This window comes from Nanorana parkeri, unplaced genomic scaffold (assembly GCF_000935625.1).
Source record: "Nanorana parkeri isolate BGI_ZX_2015 unplaced genomic scaffold, ASM93562v1 scaffold482, whole genome shotgun sequence".
Classification (NCBI taxonomy): Eukaryota; Metazoa; Chordata; class Amphibia; order Anura; family Dicroglossidae; genus Nanorana; species Nanorana parkeri.
The window spans coordinates 323,700-339,293 of record NW_017306750.1 but is presented as its reverse complement, the minus strand read 5'-3'; the positions used below and the strand labels follow the sequence as shown (position 1 = coordinate 339,293).

At 46.3% G+C, this 15,594-nt stretch overlaps 1 protein-coding gene across 1 annotated transcript in view; it reads left to right on the top strand.

Moving 5' to 3' along the window:
- Positions 1 to 2,118: 2,118 nt before the first annotated feature.
- Positions 2,119 to 15,594, top strand: part of EIF3H (eukaryotic translation initiation factor 3 subunit H) — a 175,965-nt gene continuing 162,489 nt past the window's right edge. The window contains exon 1 of the mRNA XM_018560856.1: positions 2,119 to 2,266. Coding sequence (XP_018416358.1) covers positions 2,180 to 2,266 — 87 coding nt within the window. The 5' untranslated portion in view covers positions 2,119 to 2,179. The remainder of the gene's footprint in view (positions 2,267 to 15,594) is intronic.

The window sequence follows — 15,594 nt, the reverse complement described above, 5'->3', positions numbered from 1 at the left end:
AACACTGACCCCACTCAGAAGTCCCTCTGAATATCAGGCACTTCAAAAGCCCACACGGGTCCTGGCTCTTCCATTCTTACAGGCATTCTTCTGACCGCAAACTCTCAAGGAGGCTTCTCCTTCAGCAGCTCAGCCAACTCCCACCCCCAGGCCTCGGCCTAGCCTAGGGGCAGGCTGAACAGGACCCAACCTCAGTCCATGGCTGGTCCAGGCAAGAGAGCAAGCACATGGCCTCCCACCAATATATATATCCTTTGTCAGCAGACATCACTGGCTACAAAAAGCCCAGTAACTGGCTGCTGCCCTGTACACATATCACAGTGTCACCCATTGGCTGTCCCATAATGTGACAGTCTCACTCCGCCCTAGAGGGTACAGACAAGGTTGGACACCTGGGATTAACCATGTGCTGGCTGCTACAAATTTCAACCAGGCTGCCTACAGCCCTGGTTATCACTAAATAGATAGTAAGCACTTCACCAAAGGTGATGGGCGCTACACTTGTTTGGCAGATTTCAGCATTTTGCTGGACGTCCCAACCTCGTCTCAACTATACTTTTTCTCAAGGGGACATGTGACATTGTTTTCTAAAACAATACAGACTAATGATTTCAGGGCAATTTCTTTATAATTAAGAAGAACTTTAACTCAATCCATAATTATACAGCAATAGAGAATGGCAACCAGCAATAGAGGACTACAGATCCCATCAATCCATGATTATACAGCGATAGAGAATGGCAACCACCAATAGAGGACTACAGATCCCAGCAATCCATGATTATACAGCAATAGAGAATGGCAACCAGCAATAGAGGACTACAGATCCCAGCAATCCATGATTATACAGCGATAGAGAATGGCAACCAGCAATAGAGGACTACAGATCCCAGCAATCCATGATTATACAGCAATAGAGAATGGCAACCAGCAATAGAGGACTACAGATCCCAGCAATCCATGATTATACAGCGATAGAGAATGGCAACCAGCAATAGAGGACTACAGATCCCAGCAATCCATGATTATACAGCAATAGAGAATGGCAACGAGCAATCATGGATTGCTGAGATTTGTAGTCCTCTATAGCCAGTTGCTATTCTCTATTGTTATATAATAATTGATTATACAACAATGGAGAATGGCAATGTTTGGGTCCTACCAGGGCTGCATGCAGATCTTACCAGGGCTGCATTTGGGTCTTACCAGGGTTGCATTTGGGTGCCGGGCTCCCCAGGTGGCTGCTGGGCGCTCCAGGGCTGAACAGGAGGGTGCCGCGATTGTGCCGGGACCCAGGGCTGTTCGTTCGGTGTGGGGCTGTCCTTTTGCAGTGCCGGCCTAGGGAAGGAGGAGGTGATGTGCGACCGGACCGGCACTGTCAAAGATAGCTGCCTGAGGTCCCCAGCAAGCACGGGATCTCTGGCAGCCCCTCGCATTTAAAAATTTAAAGGGCCAGTATCCCTACTATGTTTCACTTGCGGGCGTCAGGGAGCCACTATCTAATAACTGGAGACTTCCGGAATGTCTGGGGGGCGTGAGATTTGTAATTCTGGGGGGTTTAAGTAATTATGAGGCGTAAAATGTGGATTTTAACGTGAGTGCAAAAAAACAAAAAAAGAAAATGCAAAGGCATCACTGTTAGTGAAAGGGATAACTGCGACAAAAGAAATCACCAAACTTTGCCCTCTGGCACCAGTGCCATGATCACAAAAGTAGCCAAACACACATTCAAAACTACTGGCAGAAAAAATTGTGAGGGGAATTTATCAAACTGGAGCAGTTGTGCATGGCAACCAATCAGCTTCTCTCTTTTATTGTCAAATCTTAACTGAACAAACTGAAGAGAGAAGCTGATTGGTTGCCATAGGCAACTGCTCCAGTTTTGATAAATTCCCCTTTGTGTGTTTAATTTCGTGTTTACATTGTGGTTATATTTAAACGTTACAGCTGTATCATGGCTCCAACTGTATGTAACAAGGACCAAAAAAAACTATATTCAGTCCATTCATGGATTTTACAACCTCAGAGGATACCTAGGCAATGATGGGCACAGAGTGCCCATAACTAACATGGCGGCCGCATAGCACGGGGACGCAGGCCGTGACGCTTTAATCGCGACCACTTCCGGTTTCCGGCGCGCGTGTTCTCTCTTTCTCCGGCTTCAGCTGCAGGTGTGAACATGGCGTCTCGCAGAGAACCCAGCAGTACTGTGGCTGCTGCCGCCGCCATTGAGACCCCGGTGAAACAAGTGCAGATAGACGGACTGGTGAGTGTGGAGGGAGAAGACATGAGAGGGACCGTCACTGACATATCTCAGGGATGCTCCAGCTTGGACTGATCCAACAGATGTGCGTGTATGACATTCTTATAGGCGGTTCTTGGAACCGTGTAAAATGGTGAAAACATAATTGAAGTGGATGATGTGTAGAAGTGAATGTTTTGTTGTGTGTACACTTCTGGAATCGGGAGACCGAGGTTTGTGTATAGGCTTCTGCAATGGGGGAACCGGGGTTTGCGTATACGTGTCTGGAATCGGGGCACCGGGGTTTGCGTATACGTGTCTGGAATCGGGGCACCGGGGTTTGCGGATACGTGTCTGGAATCGGGGCACCGGCGTTTGCGTATATGCGCCTGAAAACGGGGGACCGGGGTGTGCGTATATGCGTCTGGAATCGGGGCACCGGGATTTACGTGTAGGCTTTCTGGAATCAGGGCTCCGGGGTTTGCGTGTAGGCTTTCTGGAATCGGGGCACCGGGGTTTGCGTGGAGGCTTTCTGGAATCGGGGCTCCGGGGTTTGCGTGGGGGCTTTCTGGAATCGGGGCTCCGGGGTTTGCGTGGAGGCTTTCTGGAATCGGGGCTCCGGGGTTTGCGTGGAGGCTTTCTGGAATCGGGGCTCCGGGGTTTGCGTGGAGGCTTTATGGAATTGGTGGATTTTGCACAGCCATAGTGCCAGAATGTAAGTGTGTCGCACATAAGTATTACCAGCAATTGGTGCACGCATCAGAAACCACAAGAAAACCATAGCACGGCTTTCATGAATTTGGCGCAGGACTTTTTAATACGGCCATAATGCAGAAAACGGCTGCTAATGCTTTATTGAATACCTACAAGGGTATTTAAAGGTAAACTCTACTATAAGCAAGAGCCGTGTGTATTCTTACTTGAATATTGGTGGTGTTTGTGTTTCTTTGAGGTCTGTGCAGTAATCCTACAGACAATTACTCCTGTTTTATCTCTGTGTGTGAGGAGCTTCCTGGAATACAGACCGGTCACTGCTGCGCTCTCACTCTGCAGGGTGACTGGTCTCGTCTCCTCCCCCTCTTGTAGTTTTCAGAAGTCTGTAGTGGGTGTGGTCTGCCAGGCCCCTTCCACAGCTCTGCTCATGCAATGTAGAGCACAGTGATGATGTAATCACTACCGTCACAAAGTAATATCTGCTTTTTAAGGCCATTTGGTGCACACAAAATTATTTATATCCTTTATAGAACTAAACCAACGAGAGCGGGATCTCTCTCCCTAGCAACGAGAGCGGGATCTCTCTCCCTAGCAACGAGAGCGGGATCTCTCTCCCTAGCAACGAGCGGCATCTCTCTGCCTAGCACCTAATGCCACCAGCCACTTGTCGCATGTTGAACAAAATGTCATTTTATTTTAACGTTTGATTTTGGGATGGAGTTTCCTGAAGGAAAACAAGATTCACTGTTAGATACTTCTAGATAATTGCTGGCTTTGTATTCTTTGCATACCTTTTATTTTTCATTTCCTCCCCTTTTCTTCTCACAGCGCCCATTTATATTAAGGGCAGATTAATATATATCCCTTTGCTTCCTGGAACTCTGCCACATGTGACTAGGACATGTGACCATGCACATCATCTCAGGGGAGGAAAATGCCTTTTCCTGAGATTACAGATGAGATTTCCCAACAATGCTGATGTAACCTTCCCAGAATGCATCTCTTAAGCATGGGCTACATCACTAATGCCTAAGAGGACCAGGAAGTAGAGAAACAATAATTGTAAGTAAAAGAAAAATGTTTATTTAACTACCTCCGGGCCGGCCGTAGTAAAAAAAAACGGCCGGGTGGGAGCTCTCTAGATCTGAGCGGGCATCTTTAGACGTCTGCTCAGACACGCACTCTAGTGTGCCCGAGCGGGAAATGCCCGATATTTAAGAACAGGCAGCGATGCCTGTTCACATACGAGCGATCGCTTGTATGGGGTAACGATTGTTGCTCCCCCCCTCCGCGGGCCCCCCCCCGCCGTTGACCCGCTGATCCCGGGCTCCGCTGTGCCCGGTGCGAGCCCAGGATCAGCATGTCGCCTGTGTCACGAGCTCCCTCCGGTGTCCCCTCTCCTCTGCAAGAATGTGGAATTGTTGTATAATACATCACTTCCGCATTCTTGTGTCACTCTGCAGCTTCAGAAGCTGGAAAGAAGCTAATGGAGCAGATCTGTGCTTCATCAGCTTCTTTTGGGGGGTCCTAGGGGGATTAGGAGTATTGGAGACCCCTGATGTCTCCATATTTTGCTATCACATAGAAGGGTTTTATTAGCCCCCGTATGTGATAGCGTCAGTAATTTTTCCTAATTATAGTAAAAAATAAAACCCGCAGTGGTGATTAAATACCACCAAAAGAAAGCTCTATCTGTCCCCAAAAAATGGTATAAAATTTCAGTACAGCGTTGCATGACGGAATAAACGTCAAAGTACCGCAGCGCTGAATACTGAAAAATGGCCTGGCCAGGAAGGGGGTGTAACACCTGGTCAGCAAGCGGTTAAGTAATGAATGTAAGATTTCATATCCGTATGCTGATGTGGTTTTTAGTAAAAGGGGGTAAAGTTCCGCTTTATGTGTAATGGACAATAAATGTCCGCTTTAAGCCGGTTCATTTTCCTGTATGAAATCAGCATTTTGTTGTTGCAGTCAGGTCTTTATTTATTTTTTATGAAGCCCATTGTAAACATTGTACATTTCCAGCGAGTTATCAAACGTACTTTAGTTATTGCGTTTCGGCAGCCATTACACCTGGCAATATCCCGATACATTATTGCTTTTTCTTCAAATGCGCTGCTCAGCAGTTTATTCTTTATGCAATAACACTCATCACCTTACAATTCTCCACTCGCATCCAGTAAAACCTCGCCACGTTCTCCTCCATCGGCTCCGTTAAGTGTCCTTTGTTGGGCATTCATGGTGCCATCTCCTGAAAATCCACTGCGACCAGCGCGGATCATGCTCTTGCAGGCAGTAACTGTTCATCTGCACTAAATATTAGCTTACCTTTTTTATTTGTCATAAAGACCTGAGCGCTTTTGTTTGGAATCTTTTATATTGACCCGGTTTATGATTGTGTGAGAGCAGCTTTTACTGACGATGCAGACACCATTTTCTTCCACAGCCTACCTTCGTTTATCACATACTGATGTGTAGTTTTCCTATAGGGAAGTAACCGACTGTCCCGCTCCCCTCAAGAGGTGGTCAAGAAGTCATGCCTGCTTTGTACACATTGATGTTTTTCTTCTCACCTTAGGCATCCTGCAAGTACCTTCAAAGCCTCTGAACAGTATTCAGTGATTTTTTCATCAGCTGCTCTGTGTTACATGTAGATGTGAACCCAGTGAGTGAAATCTCAATGTAATGTCAAGTCGCTTTTAATAGTGATGCACTGAAATTCCCGCCAAATATGGTACTTTGCGCAAAATGCTGAAAGTAGATTTTATTTGGTCGAAATAGCAGTGTAACCCAGGTTTCTCTTGTCGCTGGGCGCTGCTCTGTGTCCTTTCTGACAGAACAGCGCCCAGTGGGGAGTTGAGAACCTTTCAGGAGGACAAGCGGGGAGGAGATTGCTTTCAGAGGTCAGTGTCACAGGAGGCCCGAGCTCTCCTTTTGCACCACCCAGCTTGGCCTCCTGTGACAGCGAGTCAGGATGGAGGGCGGGGAGGAGAGCGCTGTCAGAGGTCAGTGTCACAGGAGGCCGAGCTCTGGGCACGACTCTTGTTAACCCTTGCAGTGGTGCTACCCCCGCATTGCAAGGGTTAAACGGTCTTTTTTGTCTAAGTAATGTTCCTCAGCATCCTCGCGTCTATACGCTGTGTCAAGAGAGTGATGACCTTGGACTGCTAGAGCAGAGAGGAAGAAAGGCTGGAAGGACCGGTCTAGGAGCAAGCTGTCTGGGAGGATCGATTGCAGATAATTTTTTTTTTTGTAGCAAGGGTAGCCCCATTGCAAAGGATAATAAAGGTTTTGCCCAGAGTTCTTCTTTAACCACCACCATATTGTTAAAGGTGCCTTTTATAAACAGGTCACAGTCACGATGTGCAGAGCCAATCAGAATGGATCTGTACCTTGTGATCAGTGTGAACCAATCACTGCCATCAAAAGTGTAAACACGGGTAGTATTTAATGATTGAGCCCATTCACAATGGAAGAGACATCCCTTCCTTTTGTGACTGGGCTGAATATTTGTAAAGACAGCAGGAAGGAGGATGATTGGCAGATTGGAGGTGGAAAGTGTGGAGCCGGGGCCCTGAAGTACCACCGCCACCAATGATGGGATTGTTTTTTTTTTTTTTCTTTTTAAAGTTGGGGAAGGGTCTAAAGTGCCTCTTCCCACCAGGGATTGGGATTGTTTAAAAAGTTTGGGTTTTTTTTTTGCTACTGATCATCTATGCTAGTTGGATATATATATCTATCTATATATCTATATAGAGATATATATTTTTATAAAATGGAAGAAAAAGGATAAAAGCAGTTTTAAATTTAATTCAGTTAGGGTTTGCACTTTGTTAGAGAAACAAAACCTGCCAACCATATTGTTAAAATGCTAGGTGCTTGACAGTCGGGCTCCATTCACACAGATGCGGTTTTCTGCTTGTATTCAGCTGTACGAATACCTAAACCTCTAAACATGAAAAACAATGCATTGCAATGTGCATTGTTTAGACTTTTAAGGGCGGATTACTCATATTCCGGCTATAGTAATAGCTGCAAACGTGCGGAATCCGCGCATATGTTAAAGTTTGCGCAGTGAGGAAAACACTACCGCTATGTGTGAACGGAGCCTCAAAAGCTAATGACACTTATCCATTTGGCTCTGTTAAGAAGACGTACCGATCCCTCCCTCCCCCTGCACAGATGCATACTTTGAGTTCCAGTGTTTGTTTATATCCTACGGCCAATGTTCCCTCTCCCAGCCGTGCCTGTGCAGTACATCCCCATCGACTACTATTATGCTCATCTCTCGGCTGGGAGAGGTTGACAAGCCCCATAGAGGTCAGTGTGGCCAGGAGCAGGAGCCCTCTACCACAGGATGTAAACATAGGCCGGGTCTGTCAGAACTTGGTAAGCATGCATTTGTGCGCAGGGAGGGACTGAATGGTTATTTTAAAAGGACCAAAAGGATAAGTGCACATATCTGTTATAGATGAAGTCCAACTTTTTAAAATAATAAATGCACACACATTAATGAACGAAACAAACATTTCATGCATATGAGCCTGTAAAGCATTGCAGCTGTGATCTGGCAATGCTCTGGCTCCAGCAGATTCCTTTTGTCCCAGTACATACTGCGGCATGGACTTTCAGCTAAGGGACGGGAGGAAGTATGAATGGACTGCAAATGTGGTCACTGCACTTTTACTCTGCTGCAGTGGCAGATGGGACGTGTAGTCTTTCCATTCACAGATCCTGTCAAAGCATCCTTGAATGGATGACGCGGCTGTGCGGGCACTAAATTCAAATAATGACCGGGGCCTGTGAGAAGAACTCAGCGATTCAAGTGGTTGGCAGGGAGGTGTGGAGGGTTGTCAATGTGGCCCATGCATATGGATCTAACCTGATTAAAGGTGAAGCCAGTAAAAGCCTAATTCAGTATTCTTGTAGTCCATCACAGCAGTGAGCTTGGAGCGGTGACTACTTTACAACATACACAGGGACCATGGGGAACAAAAGTAGCCACCCTCCAGAAGGAAGGACAGTGTCAGCACCAATTCAGAGATGATTTGAGGATCTACAGTCCAGTGATACACAAATAAGATACATTTATGTTAATGGTTAAAGGAGAACTACGAGGCGAGTGCTTTTCACTCACCTCATAGTTCTAGCCGACCTGTGACAATGAGACTGCCACAGGTCGGCTCAGTAGATCGGGAGGTGAGCGAACACATACCGGCGTTCGCTCACTTCTCGATCCTGTCACGGCTCTCTGCCGTGACGGGGAGGGGCTGGATTCCCCCCTCCCCAATCCTCCAGCGCTGACTGGCGGAACGGGAGGGGGCGGGTACAGCTGACTCTGCCTCTAGATAGGCAGAGCCAGCTGTCAGTCACGCAGCTGGGTGGATCCAGACATAATTGTCGGGATCCGCTTCAGCTGCGGCGTCTCAGTATACTGAGCTTAGGGTGACTGGAGGACGCTAGTTTGTGACCTCCCGTTACCCTAAGGAGAACTATGGGGAAAAGCCCTAACCCCATAGTTCTCCTTTTAAGGTACTTGAATGTATTTTTAAGATTTAACTCCTGAGGTTAGTGTCACTTTAATGTATACGTGGGTGTCCATGTGTTCCATTGCAAACAAGTAAGGAGTGTTGCACCACAGTAACTATCTTATTTTATATTAATTGGTCCTGCCTCACACCTAAACCCACGATAACCTTGTCAATACAGATTTATCAAGAAGAATCATTTGGCTATGGAGTCGGCATATTAGAAGAATGGATTGCCTGAATATCTAATTCTTTGTGCAAGTCCCCGGCTATTAATATGACTCTCTAATGACACATCCTGAATCTTATTGTTCTCCTGCAGGGTAGATATGCATGCCTAGCCACTAAGTAGGTTGATTGATTTAGAGGGATTCCGATCTCACGGCGTTACTTACTGCTCTGGGAACGCAGGAGGTTGTCTTGGCAAGATGAAGAACGTGCTTTTTACGTTCAAGACAGATTCTCTTTCCTCCACTTGCCAAAATTGTCTGAGCGATGGGACGCCACTACAGAGGCCTCATCTCAGCCGGAGAAAATGAATTGAGCCTTTTGTCCTTTGACAACTCTTGGGAGCAAGATGAGGACAAAGTGTCCGGCAGATAAATGGCACTCTTCTCCGGCCGTATCTGGAGAACAGCGAGGCTGGAAGCGAAACTCCGACTGGGAGGGTGAGAAACGCACAGCGCCTGTGGAGTTCTCACTGATAATGTCTGGAGGTACTTGCACAGGGAAATTCTACTCTAAAGATTGTATCGGTGTACACATGCTGTCCTGTAGTCATAGATTAGATTGCTAACATTTTGTTGCAAGACTTTTTGTTTCAATAATTTTAGCAAGCCATGCACATGGCTGCAAAATATACTGGGGGGGAATTGATCAAAACTGGAGCAGCTGTGCATGGCAACCAATCAGCTTCTCTCTTCAGTTGGTTCAGTTAAGATTTGAAAATGAAAGAGAGAAGCCGATTGGTTGCCAGGCACAGCTGCTCCAGTTTTGATAAATTCCCCTCAGGGCCTGTTCACACGACGTCCGTTTTGTGTGCTGGCCGGATCCGTACGCTGCTGCACTCAAAATGCATCCCAATGTGTTTTATGGGCTACAGTTCTCACGTGCGCAGTCCGTTCAGCTTAGGACAGAAAAAATACTGCATGTCACATTTTGTCCGGTCCGGAAGCGCACGGACGCGCACGAAACGCAACAAGAACGGAAACGCAACGCAATGCAGCTAAGGAAAAAAAAATAAAAAATTGTATTCTTGCTCCACTTAGAGGGCGGAAGTGACCTCAGAGGCTGAATCTGCATACTGACAGCCCCTTGGCTAAAAAAAAAAAAGTGAATGAACAGTCAGCATCCGGACCGAAAACGCATCAAAAATGCACTGCATCAGCAGCTCCACATCTGCTGATCAGCACCTGATCTCATGTGAACAGGCCCTCAGTGTTCAGATCCCCATTTATTTTTTAATGGATCTGAACGCAGCGATATGATGTACTATGGGCCCATACACATAGTGTGCACAGCTCTGTAATCTGAAAATAAAATGTCAAAGCCGCGTTCAGGGCTGTTTTATGCTGTCACGCCATGCACATGTAAACGTTTGTGTAATGTGACTGTCTGCAGTTGTAGAGCATTATTGCAGCATATTGACCTCTGCTGGCCAACTTGTCAATATCAACAATGTGTAGCCAGAGGCGTCTGACCTGCTGATTACAGACACAAATCCCAGGAGCCAGGTTGCCAATACACCTTGAAAATTATAGCTTGCACCTCACTTATGGGGTTTTCTCTAGTTGTATTGCAGCTGGCTTCTTAAAATGAAAAAAGTCCTGCATGCTCCTGGATTGGACATGCTGGCTCGTGAATTCCTTATTAATTTTGCTTTCCCCTGCCACCCCTGGCTTGCATGTCGTTCATGCAGTGGCCTCGCATGTGTAGAACGACCTCGGGCAGTCACTCATGAATGTATGAAGACCAGTTATTCTGCGCACACGCAACTGACGAATGAAGCATCCAAAAGCCATGAAACTGCTGCTGAGTGCTACCATCTTGCATGTGATGGCAGCAGTCCAACCAGGTGCAGAGCTGTCACTCAAGTGACACTATTGGGGTAGCCAAATTTTGGCACTCCAGCTGTTGTGGAACTTTGAAGCCCATTTCCACCAATTCTGGGGGTATTAAAAAAAAAAAAAACATGCTCGCAATGTACACAGTGAACATGAAGCAAACATATGCAGTTGCTGTATATGAACACAGAAACATACTTTTTTTGTCCTCATCTCCTCATGGCTCCTTTTTTAAAATGACCTCTTCTGTGCTCTGCAAGCAGTAGATTTAACACTTTCTGAGCTCCCCCCCCCCCATTCATTAGTATTCATAGTGGCAACTCCCCCAGACAGGGTATTGTTACCTGGAAAGGCAGAGCTGGTGTGCAGTGATCTTGCTACAATGACTCGCACGGTGGGGGTCAGCTGCTTTACAATCCCACACCAGTGTCAGTTTCCTGTGGAGAAAATGTTCAATTTGTAGGGCTCAGGCCTACTATAAAGTCCATTAAAATAATGAAGACAGCCAGCAATGAGTCATGAAAATGTCCACACATATACATAATCTCTGCACCTCCACTTTACCACAATAAATCATAATCGCTTACAAAGGTTGAAATGGGCTTTAAGCTCCATGAGGTATTCAGGGGTGTGGACATTTAAAAAAACAACTACTTGCCAAGGACTAAAGGGAGTGCCCAATCTATTTGTCCCTCATGATCTACTGGTCCTGAGGCAAACAATTTTATCCAAAACCGTATAGAACTGTGCTAAGAAGCGCTTCTCGGATGACCTCACTGACCAACGAGTGCTCGCAATGTGAGCGAAATTAAAAATGGGGCAAAGACCATTTGCCAAATGGTAAGTACAGCAGAGGGAGAGAGGGGGCCAGATTTGAGCGGGTCATTTCATTTTCCCAAATTACTTGTCAAAGTGAACCTACCCTTTAATGCACATTATGTCTGAGACGGCTGCTGCCTGGCTACCACAATATGGCACACAGTGGAATGGGTGCAGCACTCGGAGTGCACACACAATGCCCTATGCTAGCGCTTATTCCCATGCAGATGGCGTGGGCGGCGGGGTTGGGTTTAATTTTTTTATTTTGCCTTTTACCTTTTTTTACACTTTTATGACAGGTTCTCTTTATGGAGACATCGGGGTATTTTAGACCCCAGATCTCTCCCCTGCCCTCCAATGCTGTGCTCGAGCTTCTGTGCAGCCTGGCTAGTGACAGCTGAGATAGGAAGTGCTGTGATGACAGTGCTCCTGCCTCACTGATCATACAGAGCAGATCAGAGAAAGGATGTTCTGTGGTCTGCTCCCCGCTCTTCATCCTGAAGTCATTTGCTGTTCTTCCTCCGAAGGAGCGGGGGACCCTGAAAACCACCGGCAGGAACAAGCAGGCGGCTACAATTGATCTGGGCAGCTGTACGGCTTCCCATATCACTTGTATAAAACGAGCGGCGGAGCCCCTCCTTTACATTTAGCCTTGCTGCTGGTGCATGTAACTTAATTTCCGGGGTGTCGGGTGATGGGAATTGCGCACTCCTGGGTATTGCAAGACTGACGGCCACAGTCATGACTCCTGATGCATAATAGGACTTGTAGTTTTCACCGCTGCTGGAGGGCCAGAGTTTGCCTACCCCTGCACTGTAGTTTTCCCTTTTCCTCTAGCTCTCCACTTCCAGGGACGTTTCATTATTATTATTATTATTATTATTATACAGGATTTATATAGCGCCAACAGTTTGTGCAGCGCTTTACAATATAAGGAAGACCTTACAATCGCAATACAAATCAAGACAAGACGGTAAGGAGGGCCCTGCCCCTGAGGGCCGTTTCATCTGTATTTGTTAACCTGACACTCGTTTCAAGGAATCTGTTTTTACAGAATCGGAACATTTGTACAGAAACGTGTCCGTTTGACGTTCTTCAGAAATTCTTCTCTATAATAAACAGAAGTTGAGTTTGCAGAGGCTGCGTGCGATCCATGGATTGATACATTGGCTGCCAGCTCCATTATCAACATTCCTGTTTCATTTACATTGACCTTTCCTTTGACTGGCTTCTAGTAAAAACCACTCTGCCGAGACCAGTGGTAATTACGCACCCATGTACCGCTCCTGCTTGGCTCTATCATTTTCAGCCAGGGTCCTCACCTGTGTCTCTGGCAATTGCCTTTAATAACTGCTGGCTGATTACAATGTAGCTACGTGCTGAAAATAATAAAGGGGTTTCTTCTTTTTTTTTTTTTCTTTTGCATTGTTTGTTCTGCGTTAAACTTTTTTATTTTTATAGTTAACGAAAGACAAAAATGGCAAAACGTGGCAGCCCTTTGAGTCTTCAGATCTGTGTGGTCATTGCAGCTAAACATCCAGCGCCCTGTGTATGTGTTTTCTCTGCTTGGTTGCACTTTTTTTTGTCTTTAATGCCCAACACCAGCCAAAGTTTTTTTTATTTCCCAGTCATCTTCCAGGACAGCCTATGAGAGATGGCTCTACCCACCTGCAACAGGAAACACATACACATTAAATCAAAAGAGTAGAGCGTAACCCCTCCCTCAGTTATTTGTGTTTCCACCCGCTGAACAGGTGCATCGCAACGTTGTGTTTTTACTCCAGGCTGTTATGCTCTTGCGGCATGGACCTCTTGCTCACAGGGACAGTGGACATGGAGAGCTTCATGTATGAGACCTTTTCCCAAGACCGGATTCCCCAACCGTCCCCTCGTTTTGGCCCAGACGTTTCTGCTTCCTATTTGAGGGAGAGGTAACTGTCCTCACTGGCGTAGGGACTCTAGTTGAGTCCCCCTTGGTGTCCTGCTTAGAGGTCCTGTGACTCCGCTAGTCTCTTGCTGGTTTAAGACATGTGGAGCATATCACAGGGGCAGGTAGCCAATGCTCCCTAAACTACAGCTTGCTCCTAACTTTTGATGGTTTCTCCAGTCATCACTGGAGTTGGTTCCTCAACTGGAATGACTGGCTCCTTCGTACAATATTGATTTGTTCACCCTTGGGTTAGAGCCACTTGTTGAAGTTTTACTGGCTTCATTGTTCCCTGGATTGGGGGGCCAAAATAAAATACTCACCTGATCCTCAGTCCTGTGGCAGTGGCCGCTCACTTCTCCGCTTCATCTGTGGAATGTCGCTCAGCATCCTCAAATCCAGTGCAAGTCAATGGACTTGTACTAAACATGACGGCATCAGACCTGCCACAGCCTGTGGGAGAAAGTGCTGTGGGGACTGGTCTAGCAGCCAGAAGGGATTGAAGATCACATGGGTATATCTTCTTTTTTGTGTGCAGTTAATCCTTGCAGTGCGGGGATAGCCCTGCTGCGAGGGTTAATTTGCCCAGACCTCTTTAACATATTATATGCTTCTTGTTTACCTCAAAAGTATAAATAAATGTAACTGGACCCACCACCAAAGGTCAATTGCAGCACCTCCCTATTATAAACATAGGAAAGGTACTGTTTGTGTGTTTATTTACCTGTAAAAGCCTCCCTTGTGTCAATACCCAAAAGCCCTGAGACTGCTGCTGGGTGCTACCATCTTGCATGTGATGTCAGAAGCCCAAGTAGACTCAGCTATTACTTAAGTGACACTTTATAGCAGGGGTAGGCAATCTCCAGCCATCCATCTGTGTTGAAACTACAAATGCCATCATACCTTTTGCTTCTGGGAGTCAGATGTGTCGCTGTCAGTCTTGCAATGCCTAATGGGATTTGTTGTTGCACCACAGCTGGAGGGCAAGAGCTTGCTTACCCTTGTTCTGTATTATTGCCCCTTTGTCCCTCTCTCGGCAGCTACATAAAAGGTTATGTAGAGAGGTGAGGAGTAGAGGAGCTGGGGCAGCACAAACAGTAATTAGACACTTCTAGAAGAGCAGAGGATTATGATGTGGAAGAAGGTAGGGCGCTGTGCTAGGGAACAAAGTCGTTCTGTAGTGGTTGCATTCCCTAGCAAGGTCAAGGTCACATTGCCATCAATTATTTTTGTATTTACTTGCAGAGAACACCGCAAGTCACCTTTTCAAATACTTCATCTTTCTTTTTTTTTTAAGTTGGTGTCAGTCTCTTCAATTTTGTAGGTAAGCATTAGGTAACATTAGCTGCCAGCATGGGGGAAGATTTTGTACCCATTCTGTAGAACAGAGGATGGGGATGGTTAATCTTCCTTAGTGGCAGAAGTGCATCCTCCAAATCACATAAGTTGCAGGTTTTATTTTCACCTTAATACTCCCATGTTCACAGCTTGTAATGAGCGTGCAGCTTGAGGCCTTTCCTGGCTGGAATTAAACAAGCTCCTATTTGCTGCTGTCTCGCCGCCTGTGCCACTCTCGTAATAAGAGTTATTTGCTGTGACAGGCACAAGTATCAGGATTGAATCCGGTGCTGTGCTCTGCATTAGGAGAGCTGCCGCTGAGGAGCTGCAGGGTAAGGCTGTACTGCTCTGTTTGTCACACGAAGCACTATAAAAAGATGGGACAGATTACAAAGCCTCGGGTGGACGCTGGACACACTTCAGTTCGTAAAATGGTTAACCGCAGAAATGGAAGAAACGCCATCTACAAGCTCACCTGTTTTATGAAAGTTAGCGTCGGACCTAAAACTTCCTTCTAGTTGATGTTCCACAACAAGATGATAGGCAATCTGCAGTCAATACCCTTATTGGCCATTGAGATACTCTCATTGGACAGGCGGGGGTCATTTGATGGTGGGTAGATAGATGGCAACTGGTAATAGCTTGTTCAGAGTCCTCCAACCACACAACAAACTGAATACACAAGAATTAATTTAGAAAATACAATTATTTCACACATTATAGCACTTCCAACAGGTTCTGCATTTTGAAAGGGTCAAAACACATTTTTTAAAGTTGAATTAAAAGCAGAGCTCTGGGGAAAATTAGGCAGAGCTCTGGGGAACTCTCTTCCCTGTTTCTCCATCCTCCTCCTCTTCTCCATCCTCCTCCTCTTCTCCATCCTTCTCCATCCTCCTCCATCCTTCTCCATCCTCCTCCATCCTTCTCCATCCTCCTCCATCCTTCTCCATCCTCCTCCATCCT